The sequence below is a fragment of the Nelumbo nucifera genome, chromosome 6 (assembly GCF_055504915.1).
Source record: "Nelumbo nucifera cultivar China Antique chromosome 6, China Antique-T2T, whole genome shotgun sequence".
Classification (NCBI taxonomy): domain Eukaryota; kingdom Viridiplantae; phylum Streptophyta; class Magnoliopsida; order Proteales; family Nelumbonaceae; genus Nelumbo; species Nelumbo nucifera.
This window is the reverse complement of record NC_142654.1, coordinates 28,212,216-28,239,736: the sequence shown is the minus strand read 5'-3', so window position 1 is coordinate 28,239,736 and position 27,521 is coordinate 28,212,216. Positions and strand designations below refer to the sequence as shown.

General features: G+C 41.3%; 2 protein-coding genes across 2 annotated transcripts; both read left to right on the top strand.

Moving 5' to 3' along the window:
* The first annotated feature begins 4,422 nt into the window (after window positions 1-4,422).
* Window positions 4,423-7,208, top strand: LOC104598529 (putative aspartyl protease At4g16563). Its single transcript, XM_010260647.3, has one exon. It carries the CDS (start codon window positions 5,581-5,583, stop codon window positions 7,024-7,026), a length of 1,446 nt encoding a protein of 481 aa, XP_010258949.1. The 5' UTR covers window positions 4,423-5,580; the 3' UTR covers window positions 7,027-7,208.
* Window positions 7,209-24,477: 17,269 nt separating this feature from the next.
* LOC104598530 (polyubiquitin) lies at window positions 24,478-27,056 on the top strand. Its single transcript, XM_088889610.1, has 2 exons — window positions 24,478-24,636; window positions 25,269-27,056. Exon 2 carries the CDS (start codon window positions 25,269-25,271, stop codon window positions 26,415-26,417), a length of 1,149 nt encoding a protein of 382 aa, XP_088745736.1. The 5' UTR covers window positions 24,478-24,636; the 3' UTR covers window positions 26,418-27,056.
* Window positions 27,057-27,521: the final 465 nt, after the last annotated feature.

The following is a 27,521-nucleotide window of genomic DNA, read 5'->3' as shown; positions in this document are numbered from 1 at the left end:
CGACCTCAATGGCTACTTTGTCGAGAAACCGGCTCGAAGGACATTGCGTCAAAGTCTACCTAAGTGGAGCAACCTGACGAGGCAATCACACAGTTAGAACCCCCTCTTGAGGACGGCATGATGAGCTTCGCTCTTGAAGTACTTAGTTAGATTGCAAAACCCCTTGATGGTTGCATCCCTAGTAAGGTAGATGTCCTCGGGGTACCTGCTCCACCTCTCCTTGAGCAGATGAATTCGCTCCCATGCCCCGATAGTCAAGACAGCGAAGTCCTACGTAAGGCTGCAAACACTTGGACTCTTCCGACTTGAAAAGCAAATTGGATTGATGCTTATGACTACGAGCTTATCGAATCAGTCATTCTGGGCCAAAGGGAACAATCTACTCCCTTCGCCAAGCTACTCATAGCTTGAGAGTGAGGGGCAATTGACGAGGGCAGATTTGTCCCTCCAATGACATCATGACACATGGCATCTTAAAATAGTTGGATGACACATAAACACCACCTAAGCGATGATTTGGAGTCCCAGATCACAGTTCATCTTTTTCCCGACCTGGCGACCTCGACCACAACTTAGGCCGGCTAAAAGCACCTTGTCCAGGGCTGACCTATAGCACCTCGTCACCTGCCGAAGTGACCTCGACACGAGGAGCGACCTCCCTTGAGGGCTTGCCGACCTCATTGAGGTCCAAGTGAAGACCTGCGAGACATGCTCGCCAACCAATTCTACATGTACAACCTGTCACTATCGGGTCTCTCAGAAGTTGGCCCCCGTACTGAATGTTTCGGAGGAGACCGAGCAAGGCGCGAAGACTGGTCTACGTGTACGGCTACCTCCATGGACTTCGGACCTATTGGGCACAACCTCCTGGAAAACTCGGACGCGATGCGTGAAGCCCACGCCATGTAACACCTATATAAAGGCCTAACCTCCAACCTAACAAGGTGGGAAGGTAAGATGCGCAACTCAGCTCTCACAGCCCTCTAACTTCTTTTACTCTCAACTCTCTCATAAAATCTCTGATTCACTGACTTAAGCATTGGAGTGCCCACCCCAGGTAAAGAAACCTAGGGCACTCTAACATTGCCACCTTGCAGGGCTCTTTGGAAGGATATACAGTTCGCCGGTTTATTCAGCTCGGCACCCGAGTCATTTCTTGACGAGGAAATTCTCTAACTCGATATTTGAATCACCTCTTAACAAGGAAGCCACTAGCTCAGCCTCCGAGCTGCCGTCCAGTGCGGGAGCTGCCGAAACGCGCATCAACAACTATTATTATAAAATTATTACTAATAAATATAACTTTGTTGACAGTTATTTTCTATAATTATTAATTGATATACGTGAAATTAGTTATTTGCAAAATTATTTAGTTATTGAAATAGTATTTTTATTTAAATTCTTAAAATATTAATTATATATTGAATTTAATAATCCATAAAATTATAGTTGTACTATTATTACATAATTTGTTATTAATTTGGTAAAATATTAAATTATTATTAATATGAATATTATGAATTCTATTATAATTATTTTTCTAATTTTAATTTTTTTTAATTTATTACATAATTTTGTTATTTTAACTATTTAAAATTTTGTCATGTTAAATATTTAAATAATATGTAAAATATTTAAAATTTTTCATTATTGGAATTTTATTTATTTTAATGTTATTATGTAATATTAAATATTTTGTTATATTATTTAGCTATTTTTAATGTTTTTATTTAAGATTTTTAGTTATTGAAATATTTAAATAATGTTTTTTTTTAATGTTAAATTTTTATTATTTCAATAACATTTAAATTGAATAATTCATAAAGTTATAATTTTACTACATAATTTCATGATCAATTTTGTAAAAATATTAAATTATTAATAATATGAATATTATTAAATCAATTAATTCTTTGTGTTTTGAATAAATATTTTAGTTTTAGTATATAATTTCATTATAACATTTAAATAGTTCTGAATTTTTTTAATTGAAACCGTCTTTACATAGATATAGATAAAAAGTGGGGGAGAGGATAAATAGGAATTAGAGATAGTTTATGAGAGAATCTCTCTACTAAATTAGAGATAATTTAAGAGATAAATAGGAGTTAGAGATAATTTAGGAGATAAATAGGAATTAGAGACAATTTAGGAGAAAGTGGGGGAAAGTGATGCCACTTGGCTAAACATTAGAAAACCAAATCCTTCTTGTCTTTGTAGTTGTTATAAATAGTTAAGCATATGCCATTTCCTTTTTAATGGGTAATTATATGGAATTAAAAAATAAATAAAAAAAACAGAAAATTAGGAAGGAGGTTTGAAACAAGGAGAGGTATGGTGACATGGACAGACCAATTTTAATATTATATATTAAAATGTTATCCTCAAGAGTGGAGAAGTCCACCATGTTTATTACTCGTTGGCATGAAAATTTTTTGCCAATTTTTGCTTCAGGTTTTGGTTTGCTTAAAAAGAGAGTGCAATTTTTGAATAATAGGAGTGAAAATTTAGATGGCTCTCAATAGAGACAGGATTTATATAGCTAGCCTCTAATGGTTATAAGGTTTAGTTTGTGCAAGGTGTATAAGGTGTATGTGTGTGTGAGAGGAGAGAGAAATACTCCAGAAATTTTTTTGGTCTACCCATATCCATTCAAGCCATTGCCATGTTCGTTGTAATGCTTCTCACTTGATTTGGCATCTTTGGGAGTTAGGATAAACACCTCAGTTATGCACCCTATGTTGCCAATGTGGTAAACCCACAGGTCATGAATCAATAAACAGGTTCCATTTTGAAGTGTATTATTGAAGAACAGAATTTTTCATGAATTACAATATTGTCAATCTTAAAAGTACAATGTGTAGAAATTATTGAGCAAAATGGCAGGTTATAATTTCTGTAGCCGACCCCAAATAGTTTAGATTGAGGCTGACTTGTATTGAATACATGAAAAATATTTACGATTAGAAAGGGTATATACATAAATGTTCTATTTGGTCATCTCATTGTTTGTACTTAATCGTGAGCCCTATGTTCTATTCATTGTTCTGTTATAGTGTCTAATGTGATCGCTTGTGAACATCAAACTTGGATCATCATAAGCAATGTTTGATGACCCAAATGGATATTCTATTGATTCATTTTTTTCCCCGAGACTATGCACATCAATCTCTGAGATTTCCTTTAAAGCAAATGAAACTGCTTGCACACAACAGTAAAGTGATTATGATATCATGGGGGCGAAGAGAAAGGAACGGTTTTAGTTGATCCCTAGCAACTGTGAAATGGTAAACAGATTTGCTTACACAACGGTAATAAAGTAGGAACGTAGATTTTCATCCACCCACTGTTTTTGGTGACTTTAGAAGGCTAATCGGCCCACACCACAATCCATGATTGAGATGTGTGCCTTTCAGTGCGGGGTCGAGGTGAATGGTTTTTGACATGATGGAGAGAGTCTTTACCAGACTTGGTCTCATCTGTCGCCATCAAAGGAATCGCAGATTATATATAGAAAGCCTGGGCCCCAGGCCTTGATGTGAAGACCATTAGTTGGCTTACACATCGGGCCTGGGCTTTGCCATCCTCCATAAGTGGAGCTGCCAATGCCATACTGTCGTGAGCATATACCTATTCTTCTCTACCAAATTTATATCCTGTACTTTGGGTTTAGTGTTATTTTGGTCATCGAAATTTAAAATGTGACAATTCAGTATTTGAATTTTTAAAACTTGATAACCCAGTATTTGTCGTTAACTAATTATTAATCAGCCGTTAAGTAGTATTTCAAAAAGATATAAATGCCTTTCAAATATTATTTAATTTTATTTATCAATCTTATAAACGTTGACAAAAAATTAATAATCCTAAATCCTTGTTTTTTCCATTCAACAAAGTTAGGGTTACGTTTGAGTGGGAATTCTAGTGATCCCAATTTTTTTGAATAACAGAGAGAATGATTTGAGATTGTTAATTTTTTGTTAATGTTTGGGTGATTGATAAAGAAAGTTAGATAATATTCGAAGGATATTTGTGTCTTTTTTAAATGCCATTTAATGGCTGATTAACAACTAGTTACTGAATTGTCATGTTTTGAAAGTTCAGATACTGAATTATCGTATTTTAACGTTCGAAAATCAAAGTGACACTAGGCCAATTTTCCCAAATTATTATTATACTATAACAACATCAAACAAATACTTCGTAAAAAGAGGGAAAGAAACGTCGAGTTTTGTACCCAGCCGAACAGCTACCTCCTACCAAACCTGCATCCGAATCCGCTTTCCTTACCCGAATGCAGTATTCACTTGCCCTTGAGTCGAGAAAAATAGATGACGTGGAGTCTTCAACTTCTCGTCTAGGCCAGCGTTACAGCTGTCCTTGCCATGGTTTCGTACTTGACCACTCACTCACTCGTGTATGACTCGACTCGACTACGGAATTTGGTAGGACTTGGGCGGATCACGAGAATCTCTGGACCGTCTCTGGCCAAGTCACCACTCGCCGGTAAAAGGGTGATCAGTGTTCAGTGATGTCTTCCCCCTTCCCACTCACTCGTGGGTCCACTTAGGGATGGGCCCACCCTGGACTGCTGCGTTTGTGAAACACTTTGTTTTTGAAACTGCTGGCCAGAGGCTCAGAGCAGATCAAAGCTGAATATAATTTGCTAGCTTTTGGAAGCCGGAAACTGTTGGTAGGCTCGGCTGCCTTCCTCCTGTTTGACGAAAATACCACATGTTCTTCTGGCCATTGGTGTTGGGAGGTTTGAATCTTTGATTACCCTTTTGACAAAAGAAAACAAAACTGCAAGCCCACAACTTTCCGGTTTCCACCACTGAGTGACGCCGAAAGGGAGATAAACTCATAACTCATGTCATGGCCGAAAGATTCCTCCAGTTGAACAATGAAACCGTTCGATGTAACTTCAATATCAAATTATCAATCACATCACATACGTCAACAGTTTCATTTCTTTCTCCTTTTAAATTCGCCCTTGTCTTTTTTTAGGTAACACACTTTCTCTCTGCTCTGTGAATCTGCATTTTCTGTATTTCTGTACACTGATTCTATCATCCATCCAATTTGAATTACGTACCTAGCAAACCCGTAGATAAATGGTAATAAGTTGCCATTTGCTATTTTGCGCTGCAGGGTTGAGGCCACCCGTCCGTCATACAACAGTTGTCCTCAGTCTCTCTCTCTCTCTCGGTCCCCAATTCATCAATTAATTAAACCTTTTAAATGATTATTTATGAAATTTAATAGATCTGAGATGATCTCTCTCTCCCTCGATTCCGCATTTCTCTTTTTCTGCTTTTTATTAACAGTCCACACAACAGTCTTCGCTCCGCTTTGCTTCTGTTGTTGTTAATAAAAAACTTCAACCAGTAGGCAGAAGCTTCGTCATCTTTTTGGTTTCAGTGTTCACCCACCTCTTTTAAAACCCAATCAAAGCCCCCCCCCCCCCTCTCTCTGTCTGTATCGCACTTCCTCTACGGCGATACTCAAAGGCTCTGCCTGTCCTTGTTACCTCTGTTCCAGTTCTACTTCTAGTCTTCTTTCTATCCCAGTTCTGCATTCATGGCTTCCTTCCTTCTTTTCGCCATCATCGTTATGCACCTCTCTGTTTCGTCTTCGCAGATTGTTCTGCCTCTCACACATTCACTCTCAAATACCGATTTCAATCACACCCACCACCTTCTCAAAACCTCTTCCGTCCGCTCCACCACCAGATTCCATCGCCACCACTTGGTTCGTCGTCATGTCTCTCTTCCACTCTCTCCCGGTAGCGACTATACTCTGTCCTTCTCCCTCGGTTCCAACCCAACTCAAACCATCTCTCTTTACATGGACACTGGGAGCGACCTTGTCTGGTTTCCCTGTGCCCCATTCGAATGCATACTCTGCGAAGACAAATACGACACCACCATCACCGCCGACACCACCCCGCCCAATGTTTCCTCTGCCACCCGCGTCTCCTGCAACTCCCCTGCCTGCTCCGCCGTCCACTCTTCTCTCCCGTCTTCCGACATCTGCGCCATAGCTCGCTGCCCATTAGAAATCATCGAAACTTCCGATTGCTCCTCCTTCTCTTGCCCTCCTTTTTACTACGCTTACGGCGACGGGAGTCTGATAGCCCGTCTGTACCGCGACAGTTTCTCAATACCCTCGTCGTCTCCCTCGCTTCATCTACCAAACCTTACGTTCGGGTGTGCTCATATCGCACTCGCCGAGCCTATCGGAGTTGCGGGCTTCGGCCAAGGCCTCCTCTCTCTGCCTGCTCAACTCGCTCACCTCTCCCCGCAGCTCGGTAACCAATTTTCGTATTGCTTAATATCTCATACATTCGACGTTCATCGCATTCGTCGACCCAGCCCACTCATTCTCGGCCGTTACCAGAAAGAGAAACAATCCGGCGACGACGAATTTCAGTACACGCCGATGCTCGATAATCCGAAGCACCCCTATTTTTACTGCGTCGGGCTCGAAGCGGTCTCCGTTGGCAGTACTCGGATTCCAGCACCGCGGAATTTAAAGCGAGTAAACGGGGAAGGAAATGGCGGAATGGTGGTGGACTCTGGCACTACATTTACTATGCTCCCGTCGGGGTTGTATAAAACAGTGGTGACCGAGTTTGACCGCCGAGTCGGACAAGTTTACGAGCGAGCGACCGAGACGGAGGACCAGACGGGACTCGGTCCGTGTTACTACTACGATGACTCGGTGGACAAGTACCCGAGGTTGCCCAAACTAGTGCTGCATTTCGTGGGCAATACAAGTATGGTTCTGCCCAGGAGGAATTACTTCTTTGGGTTCACGAGCGGTGGCGATGGAGGGCAGAAGAAGAAGGCGGGGTGTTTGATGCTGATGAACGGTGGAGATGACGCGGAGTCGGGGGGGCCCGCAGCTACGCTTGGTAACTACCAGCAGCAGGGATTTGAAGTTGTGTATGAGTTGGACAAGCGAAGGGTTGGATTCGCTAGGAAACGGTGCGCGTCCCTCTGGGATAGCTTGAACCGCGGCTAACGTTCGCTGGTGGAGTCTCTGCTGGTGGAGGAGTTTTGACCGCACGTGGAGTCTCTGCTGGTGGACGAGTTCAGAGATTGGCTTTGCTGTAAAATTGTGAATAAAAAAAGTATGAGTTAATTAAGTGCTTTGTAAAGAATGATTGAGATTAAGAGTGTATAGAAAATATCAGTTTAATCTCACCCGTCGATTGTTGGACGTTAGAATTGTATTTTTCGGCATAAAGGGTGCAATCTCAGCAAGCCACGTGTTAGTAATGGTCCACACGTTTGGCTTAATTTAGAGTAGAGTCGAAGACCTTACACGCTATTGCCAGTTTGCCACACCTTCCTTGGATTTGTTAGAAACTAGCACACATTTGGCGGAATCTGGTTGGCGTGGAATTCAAATTTGGGCCGGACCGGGGACATCTCAACCGTAAACCGGTTCAAACTGCGACCACAGTATGGTTTTCTCGGAATCCTAATAATTTATCAATCCTTCCCACCGACGGGCGAGGCTGTCCTTATCCATCATTAGTGTGTTGTAATTAGGACAGATTTGGGTCGAATCCAATGAGATCCGATTGTAATCCAATTATCAAGAATCCCTTAATCCCATTTGGGGCCTTGGGGGTCTTGGGTCGGAATTTTTAATCCAATCAACATCTTAAAGAGAGAGAGAGAGAGAGAGAGAGAGAGAATTCGCCCGTTAAAACTATTTAAACTATAGGATCTGTTTGATTTACAGTCAAAATCAGAATCGGATTTAAAAATCTGAATTGGAATGATTTATTCCCTGCCTATCTGGTTTAAACCTGAATTGAAATAGAAATCGAGTGGAATGGAATTTTAGTAGTGGGAGGAGGAAAGAGCCACTCCAGGAAATATCGCTCCATTAATCAGAATGGATCATTTCAATTCCGATTTCAGAAAACCAAACGGGCCCTAAATCCAATCCGATTACACGTTGAGCATCCGAGTTCAAGATAAGTTGATCGAATCTCAAGCAGTCAAGCTTGACCAGTCCGGTGTCAACGGACGGTCGTTTTCTTCTTTTTCCTGAATTATTATCTCCACCGTCCAAAACAAACGAGCCACTAGATAGATGATGATGATACAAGTGGAACCACTCGCCTACTCCAATCACTGATAACGAATGTTCCTCACTTCCTCTTGAACCCTTTCCGATATTTTTTATACATTGGTATGTCTTTGAAAAAAAATCTCATCAGTAGTTTATGTGGTCGTTCAGCTCAACCACCATGGGTTGGTGTGTGGGCTGCCCGAATCCTACGTGATAATCTAACTTTATTTGATGGACCCACCAATCTTTCTTACTTTATGGTAGCCAATCATGAGGGACGAGAAGGTGGGGTTATATACTTATATTAATGCAAATGTCGTATTATATACTATACACTTCTTCTGCCCCTCAAATGAGAATGATTTCCATTCCTTAAAAAAATGAAAAAACAAACAAATTATTGAAGAGCCGATTGATAGTGTTGATTAGACTAATGACCTAGTTTAATAGTTAAATTAATCCAACTCGCTAATGGACAAAATCCTCCTAACCACAAATTTTATATTCGTTTGGAATGTTTATATTTGTCCACAAATGATCATCACCACTTTTTTTCTCCTTTTTCTTTTATAATTCAAATTTACCTTTTACATTCCATTTGATCTCATGTAAAAAGAAGGAAAATTAATGATTTTCTGAAAATTATTATTTTATGATGTGTGGTTCATTAAGGAAAGAAAAAGTGAGAAATAATTGTAGGTAAATGACAAATTATAGAAACGCAAAATACCAGAAAAATTAGAAATATAATTTGTTTTTTTAATATCATTTTCCTAGGAAATCATTTGTTTTCCTTTGTTTTTACATGCGCAACCAGATACAGCCAAAGTGTGTAATCCATCTACTGGAATTGTCTACTAGGAGAGGACCCACTTACTAGGTTAAGTCGAATTATAATTTAGGGAGTATCTTGGGTCAAAAGACCTACAATATTAATATTTGTGTAGTGTGTGTGTGCGCGTGTATATTTCATCCCTCCTCCTTAAACTCCTAATTCTAGTGGTAGCGGAATTTGATCCCAATCTCTACTCTGATAAATTAAAGATTCTATCAACTGAGCCACCACCACTTGGTGATCTGATTTGGGAATTCATTCAATATACTTAGGTTGAATTCAAACATTCAGCAAGTCTTAACAAATCAATTTTGAAACAGAAATTTGGATATCTGTAGTCACAGTGATGATTCCTAACATGGCCCAAACCACAAATTTCCAGGTCAGGCCAGGTCTGAATATTAGAAACTAATGATATTTGCAACTTAACAGGGTGTTTTACAATGTGAATTGTTTTTCTTCCAAAAACAAATCAAAACCAACTGGTTTCGAAACAAATTGGTTTTAAAAAGGAAAAATAGAAAACGTATTCATGGTGGTTATGTTCTTGAACCAAAAATATGTTCTTGAACTTTTGTTTTAAAGAACGTGTTTTTATCTTGTTATCTAATATCATGTTCTATAGCTTGCATAGCATCTGTACATAAAATTTGTTTTTGTTTTAAAAACCATCATTTTGATGATTTTAAAAACATGTTTTTTTTTAAATAAAAACAATCTATTTTTGCTTTTTCAAAACAGAAAACATGGTTTAAGAAGGTTTTCTTTTTTTTTTTTTTACTTTAACTAATGTGACAAATTGTCAATGGCAGAAATAAATGAAAACAAGAACATTCGTGTTGGATAACACCCTCTGAATAAAGCAATTTCCCAATACTAGAAACTAGTGAGATTTACAAATTAAATAAACCATTTTTTTCTGAATCAAATTAAGTATCCAGATATTTAAAATTTTAAATGATTCGAATTTGAATCTATGCTTCACATATCTGATAGATATCAAATCGAATTTATATCTCCCATATTCTTATCAGATTGGATTTTAGAAGAGGTCTGTACTGTTTGCAGCCTTAAATCCAATACCCCACCCAGTTCACATATCCAACCTGTCATGTATGGCTTTCAGGTTCAATATGCTTATCCATTCGAAGTTTTTTATTTTGCCTTGTCCTCAAGCACATAAACAAGGTGATGGAGAGAGAGGAAAAGACAACCAAAGCTCTCTCTTGGATAAGAATAAGGATGAGACTACAGTAGATATGAATATGAGCTTTGACCATAAACCCTAAAAATATCTCGTAGGAAACTTCACATTAGAGAGGAAAAGGAGTTGGTGAAGAAGAAAGGAGGAAGTTACCTATAGCTGCTATACCCTTTTCAGACTTTTTATTTTTAGCTTAAAATCAAAAGTTAGAAGAGGAAAGAAGGCAACCAGTTGGATGCATGTGAACTCATTTTCTTTGGCTGCATTTGGAAGCGATGCAAATGGAGTGTAAATACCAATTTAAAGTAAATTTACACTCTGGTTCACTTTTGTCTGTGTTTGACAACATTACATTTATGGATTGACAAATGACAGAAAATATATTTTCTAATACATATTTACATTGATGTAAAAGTACATCAATAAAAAAAAAAGAAGTAAATTTGCATTCATATGGGCTTTTGATAAAAAAACCATATGTTTTATTAGATTTCTTATTTGCATCCATTACAGCTAAAAGTTTGTTTGGTAAGAAGATAAATTTGTTACAAAACTAATTCAACTTTGCAATTTATATGGACTGTTTTATACTCTACATATTTGCATTCACACTTATTTGCATTGTTTCCAAACAATGGGCTTGCACATTCAATCATGGTTCAACATATTACCATGGTTTTGAAAACTGGACCAGACCGAATGGTTAGACCGGTTTCACCATAGAACTGTTATTGGGCCAAAAACCGTTGACTTGATCAGTGACGTGCTGATTCAGGAGGTCAAACCGTCAACCTGTTGACCCAAACAATAGTTTTGGCCTTTTATTTTAATGACTGGTTGGGTTTATATGTTTTATTTTTCGTTTAAGTATTGGTTAAATTGAAATGTGACTTTATTTGGTCATTAAATCCTGATATAAAAATATGTATTGAAAACCAAAAATTCAAGGATACTCTTTTAGTTTCATTTCTAGAAATAATAGACACATATGCAACCAACGACATGTTTACTGTGTTTTTATTTTAAAAACTAGTCTATTTTCAATTTAGATAGTTTTGATTTTTTTTTCGGATTTAGCAACAAGAAAAATCGGATTGAAGACACATTTCCTAACTTTCGACGCCTTTAATTTTGTCTTTCATTTTATAAATCAGGATTTTCAACAAGTTAGAATTCCAGAACTTCATACTCAACCTTTGAGTGTTTGTGTGTGAGAGAGAGAAAGGAAATTACTCGTTCTTGTATAATTATGTTCACAAAAGCATTTAATTGATATAAGGATATAATAAATTTTGCTAAGTACAGATTCCCAGCAATTAAGACTTGCATTGAAGACAATAATAATTACCTGTAACAACGTTTAATTTTTTGGTACTAAATTAATTATCCAACAGGTCGATAACAATTAACAAGTATCCCTATCTTGGGTGGAAAATCTACATCCATATTTGAATTTTCATTCAAGATTTATTATAAGGATATAATAAATCTCAATCTTAATGATCGTCCCTCTTAATTTCTATCAAAAAATATATATATTTGAATTTTCATTTCTTTGATTGGATACCTGGATTTTAGCCTCTGTAGTTTATTTGTGACTAGGATTTGGAAGGGGGGTAAGACAGATTAAGAGAAATTGAGGACAGGCTGCATATACAGTAATAGGGGTATAGGTGTATCGGGATGACGTGGTAAGTGTGACTGCTGACCTAAAGGAAGAATATAACAAATGGTTAAAAAGAGAAAGAGATGATGTGGCAAATTCAATGAAGAGAAACTTGGTGTCGGTTTGGCATGTTGTCGTTGCTTTAGAAAATGGCGCCACATCAGTGCCACGTTGGAAAAAATAGTGCTCCAGAAAATGGGTATTTGTTTGTAACTGTTTTTTCATAAAAAACGGTGCTCTAAGCCACACCTTGAAAATCGGGAAGGTATGCTTGAAGCAATGCCAAATTTGACGCTTCCTGGCATTGCAGCTCGTTGAATTTGCACAGCTTGAAAACATCCTACCTGACAGCAAAGATTCCAAACAAAAAAAGACAATATTTAAAAAGAAAAAAACAGTGCTTCCAACTCACACATCACCAGCACCATCGATGCCAAACATATACCAGGTTACAAGGAGGAGACATAAATATTAAATATAAAAGAAGAATGAATTATTTAAGCATGATAAGAATGATAAAGGAGAACGGATGGCGGTGGAGGAGATTAATGCAACTTTCAAGCGGTTGCTTCAGATTTCCTTCAATTCTTGTACATGACATTTCATCAAGCATGATCTAATGAATGAGCCTGGGGGCTTTTTTTTTACCTTAAAAGAAAAAAAAATTACTAAAAATAAAAAAAATAAAAAACATTGCCCAAAATCATATCCCCAAACAATGAGCATTTATAAAGGGGAGACAAGGGGTGGATAATATCATAATGGTGAGAGAAATCTTTCAATCATATGAAGAAGTTAGGGAAGGGATGAATTGCAATTAAAATAAACATATCATGTGCATAGGATAAAATGAAGTGAGAATTTGTAGTAAAAATGGCTAACAATATGGGTTTCTCATAGAATTGGTCTCAAATGGTACATTGTACCATAATTTGCAATTAAGGCAGCATTTGGAAATTATGCAAATAGATTGTAAATCTCGGTTCAGGGTAAATTTGCACTCTGTTTTACTTTTGCTTGTGTTTGTCAATATTACATTTATGCATTGACAAATGACAGACGATGCATATTTACATTGATAATAAGATATAGAAGTACATCAGTAAAATAGAAGTAAATTTGTATTTAAATGGGCTTTTGATAAAAAAAGGCATATGCTTTATTGAAATTCGTGTTTACATCCATTACAGCTAAAAATCTGTTTCATAAAAAAGGTAATTTATCGGTGCAAAACTAACTCAACTTTACAATTTATATGAACTGTTTTATACTCTACATATTTGCATTCACACTTATTTGCATCGTTTCCAAACACGCCTAAGCTGAATGGCTAGTCAAAAACATCTTTTTATTTAAACAAGGGTTTAATTAAGACAAAGTGACCTATTGTCACCACACCAATTTATTGATAGGCAAGTCTTTTCAACTTTCAAGCATGATAGAGAAGCCGAAAAAAGAAGGCAAAACTCAAAACTAAGGGTTTGAAGTTTGGAAGGAGACGAGTGGGAGTTTTCCATCTTCTATTTAATGATAATTGTATGTTATGTAGCTGATTTCTTCTTTACCGAAATAGGGTAAATGACAAAAACCCCCGTGTTGTGGGGTCCTGACAATTTGTACTCCTTAAACTTTTATTTGTGATAAATACCCCCTAAAATTTTACTTCGTAACAAATATCCCCTTGTTAGAGTTTCACCAGTTAACTTTGAAAAAAGATTCTTGTTCAGCTGTTTAATTTTTTTTTTAATTTCCAAATAATCATTTTCTTATTTATTTAAATGATTTAATGATTCAAGATATTAAATCCCTCTCAATTGCTCTAATACATCCTTGTAGATTTTTGGTTGGTGATGCGACACAATCTGGTTGTTCCTACATGGAGATGACTTGGCTTCCAGTAGACGACGAACTTGGTGGATCTGCACAGAGAGAATCAGAGAACCCGGGGCTGCTTACCCGGCGAGGTTGCTTCGATGCTTAAGTCAGTAACTTGTGAGCTAAAGGTAATTTAGAAAGCAAGAGAGCTAGTGAGCAGTGATTACGTGTACCTTTGCCCCCGAAGGGTTGAGGTCTTTATATACTGGAGTCCTCACGGGTTTCTCGGAATAGTTCTAGGATTCTTTCCGTGATGAGGCAGGCTACCGTACTAACAGGAGATAATGTTGCCAGCCGATAAGACATATCGCTGCCGTCCGAATCGGTCGGAGGAGATAAGGCCAACTGTTACGAGGCGTGATCCCGTGAAACGTGGAATCCGGTGACGAGATCTTCGGGGTTATCATGTGGAGGTCGATCAATATTACCCAAACTAATGCCCCTTGGGTCTGACCTATCACGAACGCCGAGGTGCGTAACCAAAATGATCTTGATGCAATCATGCCCCGAAGTGAACTTGTCCCAAAGTGGATTTGCTTCCGAGGTGGTTTAGTTATCCGAGCTCGGTCCGTCGCAGACTTGGGTACGTCGGGATGAGTTGTCGCCCTGTTAGTTAGGTCGTGTCCACGTGTCCCTCTATTATTAGGTCGGGCCAAATCACCCTACATCAATTACCCCCCACTCCCCGGGCTAGGGGTCTTGACCTGGTGCGGGGAGTTCATGACGAGCCAAGTGGATTTGGTCCTAGGATCGGGCAGCTAATCAGATGACTCACGGGTCGGATTTGGTCTGAGGTCGGACTTACGCGCGGACGTCACACAAATTATAAAATCCGCGGACGTCAAAAAACGCGCTAAACCGAATTTACCCTTGGGTGTCGCACAACCGATTTTCCCAAGAGCCGTCGGATTGCTTCGATCTCGACCGTTAGTTCTCGGACATAGCGGCTATAAATAGGAGGGTCTGCGACTCATTTTTCTCGCCACAAATTTTGCGATTGAGCTCTCCCGAGGTCGCGCCGGAGTCTTCCAACTGACCGAGGAGAATGCCAAGCACAAGGAGCAGATTTCTGCGATGGCCGCGAAGCAAGAGGAGCTGATCGCGACAATGACCGAGGAGAGGGTGCGACTTCAATGAGAAATCGAGAATCTCAAAGCAATGGTCCAAGAGCGTACTCAGATCTTCGAGACCGCCATCGAGGAGGCGTGGTCAGAAGAGAGGAACCAGGCCATTGAACATTTCAAGGAGTCCTCGGAGTTCTACGCTCTTCAGGTCGAATGCGGTTCAAGATCCTACCGCTCCGGGTTCAAACTGTGTAGGTATCTGGTCCGGCAGAAGTTCCCTGATCTCGACCTCAGTGCCATCATGACGGCGGGCTTAGCTCCAGGAGTGGGCAGGGCAGCAAACGAGGAACCTAACTCATCAGAGGAGGAGAGCGATGACGAGGTCGAAGTAGTGGACCCCTCAGACGTGGCCGACAGTCCTCTCGCTTGATAGTCTTTCCTTCTTTTTGTTTCTTTTTGAATCATGGATGTATACCCCGAAGCCACCGAGCTCGGGTCACAATGGAACCTTTGTACTTAAAATCACTTCATCAATGAAATATACCTTTTTTACTAATCTTTGTGTAAAAATATTCTAAGTGTGAGTGACTCCCGATCTGGGCAGCAAATGTATAGGTTACCCGAATTGTCGAGCTATCGAGCTGGACAATGAGTAAAGATAACCAAAAAAAATTCTAAGTGGAGATTACTCTGAATTGTCTGCCCAGGCTACTAGTAGGAGTAACTTCATGCAATGTACCCCGAGGTGAGCGGCATTATAAAGTATATACCCAACCTGTCCACGCACGGGCTACACATTTAGATGTCGGTTGTCCCTAACGGGTCCAACCTATTATTATATGCCAAAGCGGGCTAGACATCGTAGGGCTTATACCCGAGTTGTCTATGCCTTAGGCATTAGAGGTATTTTGCCTATGCCGAGGAGGCGACTATGACTTATATGCCCATGCCGAAGAGGCGACTGGGTCTTGGGTGCCCATGCTGAGGAGGCGACTGGGACTTATATAGTGACGAATTCGTCAATTCGGTACCTTAGCCCTTAGGCTTGGGGGCGACTTATTGTCCACCCTTCTTGATCCTGCCCATGCCGAAGAGGCGACTGGGGCTTATATAATGCCGAGGTCTTTTACCAGCTCGGCACTTTTAGTCCTTAGACTTCTGGGAGTGATCTACAGTCCGCTCTCCAGTTAGACAATTACAGATAGTACCGCCTTAGATTGCCAACATTCCACGCCCGAGGCACATGTTTTCCTTCTAAGGTTTCGAGCTCATACGTACCTTCCCCGAGCACCCGCTTTATTCGGTAGGGTCCTTCCCAATTCGGTCCGAGCTTACCCACGTCGGGCTCAGGCACCATGACTTTACGAAGAACCAGGTCTCCAATGCAGAAGTTCCGCTTCTTGACTCTGGCGTTATAGTACCGAGGTCCCGTACCTCTTCAACTAGGTCGAGGTTGGTGCATAGCTCGTCATCGTTTGCCTCTTCGTCGTATGCCTCCAGGCGTAGCGTAGGCACCTCGATCTCGGTTGGGATCACTGCCTCCGTGCCGTAGGTGAGGTTGAAGGGGGTTTCACCCGTGGCGGTCTTCACAGTGGTTCGATAAGCCCGCAGTACACTGGGCAGCTCGTCTACCCATAGTTCTTTAGCTCGGGCTAGGCGTGCTTTCAGTCCACAGAGGATGGCCCTGTTCGTGACTTCAGCTTGACCATTTGCCTGGGGGTGTGCCACCGAGGTAAAATTCTATTGTATCCCCATCTGTCTACACTAGTTCTGAAACTTGATGTCTTCGAATTGTTTGCCATTGTCAGAGATAAGCACTCGAGGTAGTCCGAAGTGGCACACTATGCTCCTTCAGAAGAAGTTTTGCACGCTTCGTGCTGTGATCCTTGCAAGAGGTTCGGCCTCCACCCACTTTGTGAAGTAGTCCACTGCTACCACTAAGAATCGCCTCTGTCCTGTCGCTGGCGGGAATGGTCCAAGGATGTCAATTCCCCACTGCGAGAAGGGCCATGGGCTAGTGAGATGCTTCAGGTCAGCAGTAGGCTGGTGGTGGACGTCGGCGTGCCTCTGACACTTGTCGCATCTTTTGATGGGTTCAAGCGCATTTGCCTTCATCGTTGGCCAGTATTAACCCTGTCGTAGCACTTTCTGGGCGAGAGCCCTACTCCCCAAGTGTTCGCCACACAGACCTTCATGAGTGTCGCAGAGGATAAGCTCGGCTTCTGAGGGTCGCAAGCAGCGCAAATAGGGGAGCGTGTAGGATCTTCAGTACAGGCGTTTGTCTATTATGACGTACTTGGATGCCTATCGCTCTACCCTTCTAGCTGCGTTACGATCTGCAGGGAGGGTCCCGTGAAGCATGTAGCTCGCGAGTGGATCGATCCATCTCGGCTCTGCTTGTGCAACAGGAGCGACCTCTTCTGTCCCCCCAAGAATGCTAGGCTGAGGCAGGTTCTCTATGTACATGGTCCTCATGGTGTTATCGCTTGTGCTGGCTAACTGGGACAAGGCATCGGCCTCAGTGTTCTCGGATCTCAGGATCTATCTGATGAAGTACAATTAGAAATTGCGCAGGGCCTCTCTGACTTTAGCTAAGTAGGCGACCATGGTTGGCTCGCGATCTTTGTACTCGCCGGTGACCTGGTTGACCACGAGCTAGGAGTCGCTGCAAATAATGATGCGCTTGGCTCTTACTTCATTTGATAGGGCAAGCCCGGCTATCAATGCCTCGTACTCCGCCTCATTATTGGACACGATGAACTCGAAGTGAAGCGCAATATCCAGCTTCACCCCGCTTGGGCCGTACAGAATGACACCGAAGACACATAGTAGATGGGTTGAAGTGAAGCGCATACTCCGCCTCATTATTTGATGTACGGTCGAAGCTTCTGAGCTACGGTGACTAGCGCGTACGCCAGCTTTTCGATCTCTGGATATCTCATCTCTGCATCCTACAAAACCTTACTAACATAGTAGATGGGTCGTTGAACCCGATCTACTTCTTTTATCAGTACCGAGCTGACCACCTCGTCACTCGCGGAGGGGTACAACTTCAAAATATCTCCCTCCTCGGGTCGGGTTAGGACCGGGATACTGATCAGATATTTTTTGAGCTCGTCAAAGGCGAGCTGGCACTCTTCGGTCCATTCAAAGTCTTTGCTCTTTTTAATCGCCTTGAAGAAAGGCAGGCAACGATCTGCGGACTTAGACATGAAGCGGCTCAGAGCGGCTATACGACCATTCAACCTCTGAACCTCCTTCAATTTACGGGGTGGTCTCATATCTAGGATGAACTTGATTTTGTCAAGGTTGGCTTCGATGCCACGTCGGTTAACGATGTAACCCAGAAATTTACCCGAAGTGACACCGAAGACACATTTATTAGGGTTTAATTTCATGTTAAACTTGCGCAAAATTTCAAAAACACAATGTAAATCTTTTATTAAATCATTTGAAAAATGAGTTTTGACGACCCTGTCATCTACATAACATTCTACATTTTTGCCGATTAGCGGCTCAAAAAGTCGGTTTCCAAGTCTCTGGAATGTTGCCCCGGTGTTTTTCAGTCCAAAGGGCATGACCTTGTAACAGTACAGGCCTAGCTCGGTTATGAAGGCCGTTTTTTCCTCATCGGCAGGGTCCATCCTGATCTGGTTGTAGCCTGAATAAGCATCCAGAAAGCTCAGCAACTCATGCCCTGAGGTCGCGTCCACCAGACGGACGATCTTGAGAAGTGGGAAGCAGTCCTTCACGCAAGCTCGATTCAGGTCGGTATAGTCAACGCACATGCGCCATTTACCATTGGCCATTTTTACCAGAACGGGGTTAGCCACCCAACTCGAGTAATGGACCTCCCTGATGAAATCGGCTACGAGAAGCTTCCCAACTTTCTCGTCAACTGCTCTCCAACGCTCTGGGGCTAGGTTGTGTTTCTTCTGTCTAACGGGCCTAACTACAGAATCAGTGTTCAACTTATGAGTTATTATTTTAGGGTCTATGCCGTGCATCTCTGCCGTGGACCATGCAAGCACATTTAAATTTTGAAGTAAGAAGCTTACCAACTGAGAACGTAAAGGCTCCTCAATCGATGCACCGATTTGGAGGGTCCTGGTTGGATCTTCTGCCGAAACAGGTATAAGGACCGTCTCTTCTATCGGTGAAATCGCTCCTCAGTGTACTTTGTAAGTCGCTCTAGCTCGAGGTCGTCTGCTACCTTGGCTTTCCCTTTGAGGGCGGCGACATAGCATTTGCGAGACTCAAGTCGATCGCCTCGCGCTACCCCTACTCCGAAGTCCATAGGGAACTTCATGGCCAGATAATAGGTGGACACCACTACGTGAAGAGCGTGGGTGATAGGCCAACCTATTATTGCGTTGTACGGGGAGGGAGTTGTGACCAATAGGAAAGTGTGGTTGAACCTCGCAATACTAGGCAAGTACCGACCTCTACAGGTACTGTAACTCATCCCAGAGGCCTGACTTCCTCTCCACTGAAGCCTACCAAGGGAGTGTTCGCGGGCTTGATGTCGCTTTCCTGGAGCTGCAGCTTGTCAAATGCGTCCTTGAATAGTATGTCCGCCGAGCTGGCTGAGTCAACCAGGATGCGCTTCACTTCGAAATCGTTGATCCTTATTTTTATGACGAGCGCGTCGTCGTGGGGGTATTGGATCCCTCGCGCATCATCCTCAGTGAAGAATATGAGCTCTTCTAACCTCGGCCGCTTCGGAAGATTTTGTTCTTCTCTTTCCATTTCACGAGTTGATGTCTTCACCGCAACTAATGTGTAGCCCGCGACAATTGAACCGCCAGTGATCATGTGAATTATTCCTCCAATCGGCCCCTCTTCGGGCAGCTGTCTCTGCGGCTACTCGTTCTTCCTGTTGCTGGATTTGGGAGCATCTCTAACTTGCTCTCCCTATCGATCTGTTTGATTTTTATTTTCTTTTAATACAAAGTTTTTGAGATATCCGTAACAAATGAGTTCTTCGATCTCGTCGCGGAGATTTTTACAATTCTCAGTGCTTTGACCGTGATCTCTATGAAAGTGGCAGTATACATTCCTGTTCCTGGTATTCGGATCCCCTCTCATCCGAGGTGACAACTTCACATAAGAAGTGCCCTTGATCGCCATAAGGATCTCTGCTCGCTTCACGTTCAAGGGCATGTAGTTTGTTCTTTCAACAGGAGGAGTTCGGAAAGGCTGATTCGGTTTACTTCCTCCTCTGGTTGGTTCATCCTTCTTCCGCTTATTATTCCCGTTAGTTGAGGTCTCACCTTCTCTCTTCCTCTTTTCTGGTGCACTCTCGCTTTTCTGGTTCATCTCTTCTTCTGTTCCAATGAATTGGTCGGCGAGCTTGAGGAATTCAGTAACATCTTTAGGCTTGTTGGCAACCACGTGCCACTTGAACTCTTTATGGGTGATGCCTCTTTTTGCAGCTGTGAGTCTCACGGCAGGATCTAAGTCGGGGATCTGCAAACATGAATCATTGAACCTCTTGATGTAGCTCCAGATTGATTCTCCCTCCCTCTAGACTATGTCGAGGAGGCTTTCCTAGGACCTCGAGCACCTCTTGCTAGTGATGAAGTGCGAGGTCAAGATCTGCACGAACAGCGCCCAACTCTTAATTGTTCCGGGCACGAGGTTTCTATACCATGTGCGAGCTACTCCTTTAAAGGTTGTGGAGAAAGCAACGTACATGCAGGGTTCATCAGCCCCGGCTAGGTGCATCTGTGATTGAAATGAGTCTACGTGGTCGTTCGGGTCGAACGACCCGTCGTACTTGTCCAGGGGAGGTACCTTAAAGTCTTTGGGCATTGGGACGGCCAGGAGCTCGGGGGATAGAGGAGACAACACGGAAAGGAGCGGGGTGGTCTTCATTGTTCCCGAGCTCGCCTCTTCTTTTCCTTTGGGCTGTTCAGGCTGACTTTGGACTACAGCTCGGTGAGCCTTGCAACGCCGCTTTTGTTGCTTCTTCACTGGCTCCGCATTAGTGCTGCTAGCTTCGGTGTTGTCAGGCACTGTTCTTGTAGGGAGCTGCTCAGACCGCTGGCGGCGGCTACTGTGGACTGAGGGGCCTTGTCTAGAATCCGCAGCCAAAACCCCAAACCAGTTTTCTACGAGCAGAACTTCGAACTGTGTGGGCCGAGGTGATGCGGCTTTGATGGGCTGGGTGTCTCCTGACCTATTCACTTGCTGCGAGGCGGAAGGAGTAACCTGTCTCTCCCTCCTACCGCGGGACGAGACCTGGCTCCCGAGAGGGTTCTGGATTTGGGAGGTCTCTCCCCGGCAAGGAGGGCGTTCACTCTGACGGCAAGGCTTGGCTTGCTGTGTTGCCGGATGCCGAGGTGGAACCGGCTGCTTATTCTGCTGATTCTGCGGTAGTGGGGGAAACTGTTGCTGGTACTGTTGTTGGTAAACATGATGCAGGACTTGCTGCTGGTACAACTAAAACTGTTGGACCTGTTGCATTTGAGCTTGCATAGCTCGCATGCAGTGTACCAGGTCATCAAATTGAGTTTGTCCGACCGTCGGGGGAATGACAGAAGGTTCGGTGAAGGTTACACCCACCGTAAGAGGGAGTAGAGCATTCACCGGTGCAATGACTTAAGGCACATTCAAAGTGGGGATCCTGTCCGCAGAAAGAGGTACGGTGAACTGTCCAATACACACTGTTGGGACCTGAAGTTGCCCCCCGGAGGTGTTCATGTCGGTGTTCTGTCCGGCGTTGCTGGAAGATGCCATTGAAGCTGAATTTAGGATGCTTGGTGGAAAAAGGTTTTTCGAAGCAAATCCCACAAACGACGCCAAATGATGCGACACAATCTGGTTGCTCCTGGCTGGAGATGACTTGGCTTCCAGTAGATGACGGACTTGGCGGATCTGCACAGAGAGAATCAGAGAACCCGGGGGTGCTTACCCAACGAGGTCGCTCCGATGCTTAAGTCAGTAACTTGCAAGTTGAAGGTAATTTAGAAAGCGAGAGAGCTAGTGAGCAATGATTACGTGTACCTTTGCCCCCGAAGGGTTGGGGTCTTTATATACTGAAGTCCTCGTGGGTTTTTCGAAATGGTTCTGGGATTCTTGTCGTGATGAGGCCTGCTACCGTACTAACAGGAGATAACGTCGCCAGCCGATATGGCATATTGCTGTCGTCCGAATCGGTCGGAGGAGATAAGGCCAGCAGTTACGAGGCGTGATCCCGTGAAATGTGGAATTCGGTGACGAGATATTCGGGGTTATCATGTGGAGGTCGGTCAATATTACCCGAACTAATGCCCCCTGGGTCTGACCTGTTACGAACGCCAAGGTGCCTGATAACCGAAGTGATCTTGATGCAATCGTGCCCCGAAGTGAACTTGTCCCGAAGTGGATTTTCTTCCGAAGTGGGCCTGCCCTGAGGTGGTTCAGTTATTTGAGCTCGGTCTATCACAGACTTGAGTACGTCGGGATGAGCTATTGCCCTATCAGTTTGGTCATATCCACATAACCCTCTATTATTAGGTCGGGCCAAATCACCCTACATCAGTTGAATTCATTATTTAGGTGAGATGGTAGAGGTTTTGATACATATAAATTTAAGGTTCCGTTCAGTTTTTCTTAGTCTATTGGCAGGAGTAGATAATTTGTATATTTTAAGACGAAAAGAGATATTCATGGATAATTTGTATATTGATATAAACTTGTTTCTCTATATCAATGAAATGATTATTGTTATTTTAGCTGGTTTTGTTTAAAAAAAGTAGAGGTATTCTTGGATCAATTAGGATTAAGAGAAAAGGACGAAGAAAGACAAATTAAAAAAAAAAAAAGTTTATTTTGATAAGACATGGTATGGGAGAGTTTTGTGGCACGAAACTCATTATTTTAATTCTTGCTAATTCTAAAAATGAATGGGCAAGAATGAATGAGATGTAGGTGTTCGGATAATCTTGTTGCAAGTCTCATTCTTCCCAGAATGAAATTTCAATCTCGGCAAAAAACTTAACCTATTCTAAAAATGATTATTGTTACTAATTCTTTTTTTGTTCGAGTTTGAAACTCGAGTCCTCTCAACTGAAGTCACTGAACCCTTGTCCCCCGCCTCTCTCTCTCGTTAAATCGATTGAAGCTAAGATCTCAATCTGTTGAAGTCCTAAAGATCAATCCAAAGAGCTCAAATCTAAGGTAATCTCTCTATCTCTCTCTTCGTCTTCTTCTTCATCTCCTTTTCAAGCTGAGCATAGAAGATGTATACCTCCTCCTCCCCCTCCTTCTTTTTCTTCTTGACATATTTTGCATCTCGTTGTTTCTTATTTTGAAGGCTGTGTTCACAACAAAATTGTTTTTGTTGAACTGCTATATCAGCAAAATTATATTGTTTTTGCTGATGTAATATTTGTTTTTGTATTCAAAAACGAAATGAACGATGTTGTGCAACACCCCCTAACATATTGTTTTATGGGCTTTGCAGTCAGGGCAAAGCCCATACGAGCAGCCTTTACTGCCTTGCATTAAGAATATTTTTATACTTGTATGCTTTATTTTATTTCATGGAGAGATATTCCCAATGCAAGATTGCAAAATGATGTTAGAACGGTGTGAGCCTGATAGAAGCCCATCTCAAATCAATACCTTTCAACGCCCCTCTTATTACACAAATATCAATTATTTTCTCTTTCCTTTAATACATAAATATCACAATTTGGAAATTCTACAAATGACCTTCTCAAAACTCAATAATGCACAATGTTTTTATACAAAATATGCCTTTTATGCAAAAAAAAATCAAGACCATGTTCGAGGGTTTCTGTTTTCACATTAGAGAAGCTAAAAGTCAGAAAGTTTTGTTGGGGGGGTGGGGGGGGGGTGGTTAAAAATTTGATGGAAAAGTTTGAAATGTTATAAATAAAATAAGGGTAAAATAGAAAAACCTCCTCTGAGATTTCAATTTCACAAAAACCTCCCTTATAGTATTGAAAAAAACCTGCAATTACCTCCCTTATGTTATTGTCTTGGATGGATAACGTTGGTCTAATGCATTAGTTTTTAAAAATACCCATTTTACCCTTATATCTATCAATTCATATGAGAATTTACTAAAATACATCCAAAAGAACTTTTTACTTTTAATTAAAAAATATTTTTCGTTAAAAAGAATAAAGCAATTTTATTCTATAAAAAAGTTAGGTCTATGAAGTCTAAAGGAGAAATCTAGTATTTTGAATTATATTGAAAATGCCCTAATAAGTTGTAAGAATAATTTCGTAAATTTGAAATGTACATTACAAGAACAAAGATGGAAGGGAGATAACCGAAGGTTTTCGTGAAACTAGAGGGGAGGTTGTTATGATTGTAAGAAAATTCAGGCAGAGGACATTTTATTTTATCCAATAAACTATTTAGATTCAAAAACCATTCATCCAAACACTATTTACTTCACATATTCTCAAATAGCTTTTTTTTAATAAGAAAATAACTTTCCAAACCCATTCAAATGAGAAAAATACACACACACAACACTCTAAACACGGCCCAAGGGCCAGGGGCCCAGGATCCATGATCATATTCCAGAAGGTGGAATCTCAGATGTATAAAGTGCGGGTGAGGTGAGAACACGTGAACCCGGTTACCCCGCCCGAATTTTATTCACCGACGTTGGCACTTCTGGCAACTTCTAGAAATGTCCGGTGCGGTCCATTCTGACAACTAGAAACGTGCATGAATCATCATCTCATACGGAGACCATAAGAACTACCGGCCTCCTCAAAGAAAGCCTATAAATTGCCGTCTCTTCTCGTCTGTGTGCAATATCATCGAATACGAAGAGATATATATAAGCTTCTTTCAGTTTTCTTCGGTTCTAAATTCGCTTCCAGCGCCCTTCGTCTCGGTTTGTTCATTCAGATTACACTACTACGTCAAGGTATGCATGATTTTTCTTCTTCTTCTTCTTTTCAACGATTCTTTCTTCTCTCCTGGTGCTTTTTTTCCTTTATCTTTTTCTTGATCTAAAATTCTATTCTAGATTTATTGGCTTTTGTTCATGTTTTTTGTTTAATTGTTTTCCTTTATTTCTTTCTCTTTGGGTTATGTGATTTTCATCCGCTTGGATGTTCTTTTTATTTCGATTCGAGCTGTGTTTGAATACCTAGGGTTTCCGTTTTCTTCTATCATATATTCGTATATGTGATTCTTTATGGTTTTATCGTTTCTATTTATTTCAGGTTTTTTTGTGCAAGACTTATTTCTCTTTTCGCTTTCAGAAGCTTTTGCAATTTACCTGTGTCAACTACTGCAACCTTTTATTTAAGTTCTAAATTTATGAAGATGTTGCAAAGAGAAAATTGATCGTTTTGTTGCCTTTTTTAGTTTTTACACTATGAAAATTTCCTCCTTTGTGGCTTAGGGCTTTTGGTTTTCCTGATTGCACAGCCTTGTTTGTCATAATGGATCTAAATAATAGTCTCTATTTTATGCCCTTCTATGTGCCTGCGCTTAGTTCTATTCTTTGATTTGCCTGTTGTGCTGAAATCTCTTTGCTCCCTGTGGTTACAGATGCAGATTTTTGTTAAGACTCTTACAGGCAAGACCATCACCCTTGAGGTTGAAAGCTCCGACACTATTGACAATGTCAAGGCCAAAATCCAAGACAAGGAAGGAATCCCCCCTGACCAGCAGCGGCTTATCTTTGCTGGTAAACAACTAGAGGATGGCCGAACCTTGGCAGATTACAACATCCAGAAGGAGTCCACCCTCCATCTGGTTCTTCGATTGAGGGGTGGAATGCAAATCTTTGTCAAGACTCTAACCGGGAAAACCATTACTTTGGAGGTTGAGAGTTCTGATACAATCGACAATGTCAAGGCCAAGATCCAAGACAAGGAAGGAATCCCTCCTGATCAGCAGAGACTTATCTTTGCTGGAAAGCAACTTGAAGATGGTAGGACACTGGCTGACTACAACATTCAGAAGGAATCCACTCTCCACCTTGTTCTCCGTCTCAGAGGTGGGATGCAGATATTTGTTAAGACCCTTACTGGGAAAACCATCACACTTGAAGTAGAAAGCTCGGACACCATTGACAATGTTAAGGCTAAGATTCAGGATAAGGAGGGCATCCCACCTGACCAACAGAGGCTCATTTTTGCTGGAAAACAGCTTGAGGATGGTCGTACCTTGGCTGATTACAACATTCAGAAGGAATCCACCCTCCACCTTGTCCTCAGGCTTCGTGGGGGCATGCAAATCTTTGTCAAGACACTAACTGGGAAGACGATTACTTTGGAAGTGGAGAGCTCTGATACCATCGACAATGTGAAGGCCAAGATCCAAGACAAGGAGGGAATACCACCAGATCAACAGAGGCTTATCTTTGCAGGGAAGCAGCTGGAGGATGGAAGGACCCTAGCTGATTACAATATCCAGAAGGAGTCTACTCTTCACTTGGTCCTCCGTCTGCGTGGTGGTATGCAGATCTTTGTGAAGACTCTTACAGGGAAAACCATAACACTGGAGGTGGAGAGCTCTGACACCATAGACAATGTGAAAGCCAAGATCCAGGACAAAGAGGGCATTCCTCCGGATCAGCAGAGGCTCATCTTTGCTGGGAAGCAACTTGAGGATGGGCGAACGTTGGCGGATTATAATATTCAGAAGGAATCAACCCTCCACCTCGTTCTTCGTCTTCGTGGTGGCATTTGTTGAGGCGTCCTGGACTCTCCTAGTTCCTGGCATGTCTATTCTCGCTTCATTGATTAGAAAACAATTTGACTTTACCCTTACAAGTAAAAAAGATGGGCCATTGGATTTAATTATCTATTTACATGAATAAGCGAACTAAGCAGCAGCTTCCGGATGTGAGCCCAGTGCATCTGTTTTACCCATGAACTTGGTCTGGTATGAATTTTGAATAGATTTAACAAAATTTTCACAATCATAATATATTGTTATATCAACTATATTGGTTGTTGAGTTGAGGATGCTTCTAGACCACTAGTTAAGGCACGAAGCTCCGCGTCATAATTGGTGTCATTTTTAGTTTGTTAAAAATGTGATAAAATTTTCTTTCGCTGAGTTTATGTTTTATCCTCCATGAATAGTTCAAGTTTAGTGGAGTGTCATAGAACTCTGGCAATTGCCTTTTTCGTCCATGTTTAAGTGATTTGGTCGAGCAACTCGTCTGTCTACGAATCTACGATATGTGCTCATATTTCATAGTCATTTCTGTGGAAATAACAGTGCAATCATGTAATATCTATGTGTAAATCTCAGAAGTCAGAACTTGCACATTGTCAAATACTATTTTGCTTTCAGGTGTTAATGAAAATGAAAAGATTTATGAGATGTCTTAGGTTTCTTTGGTACCCATCCTTTTATCCTTTTTGTTTGTTGTTATTTTTCTTTTGTGCTCAAAATACCAACTTCTGTATGCGGATTTGAGTAGTTGCCTTTCAGAATGTTTACATGGACTAAAGAAGAACTTCATTCCTGTTTTAGGCTCACTGTCTGTAAGAAAAAGATCCCATCTCACTAAGGGTGTTTTTTTTTGGATTTTGAGAGGGGAAAAGTTGATTAATGGAATTTTGATTCTTATTAATCAAGAAATTCATGTTCTGTTTTTCATATTTATGTGGAGATTAGGGAAAATTTATTTTATTGGGTATTATTTATTCCATCTCCTAGGTAGGTAAATACCCATATGGGAAAAATCACTAATATTTAAATGGAACAAAAATATTTCTTTTAATAATGAATTTTTATGATTAAAATGATTTGCTTTATTTACTTGGAAAATAAAAAAATATGAAT

Excerpts from the sequence above, each read along its gene's own strand:
- LOC104598529 (XM_010260647.3), top strand. The coding sequence starts at position 5,581 with ATGGCTTCCTTCCTTCTTTTCGCCATCATCGTTATGCACCTCTCTGTT.
- LOC104598530 (XM_088889610.1), top strand. The coding sequence starts at position 25,269 with ATGCAGATTTTTGTTAAGACTCTTACAGGCAAGACCATCACCCTTGAG.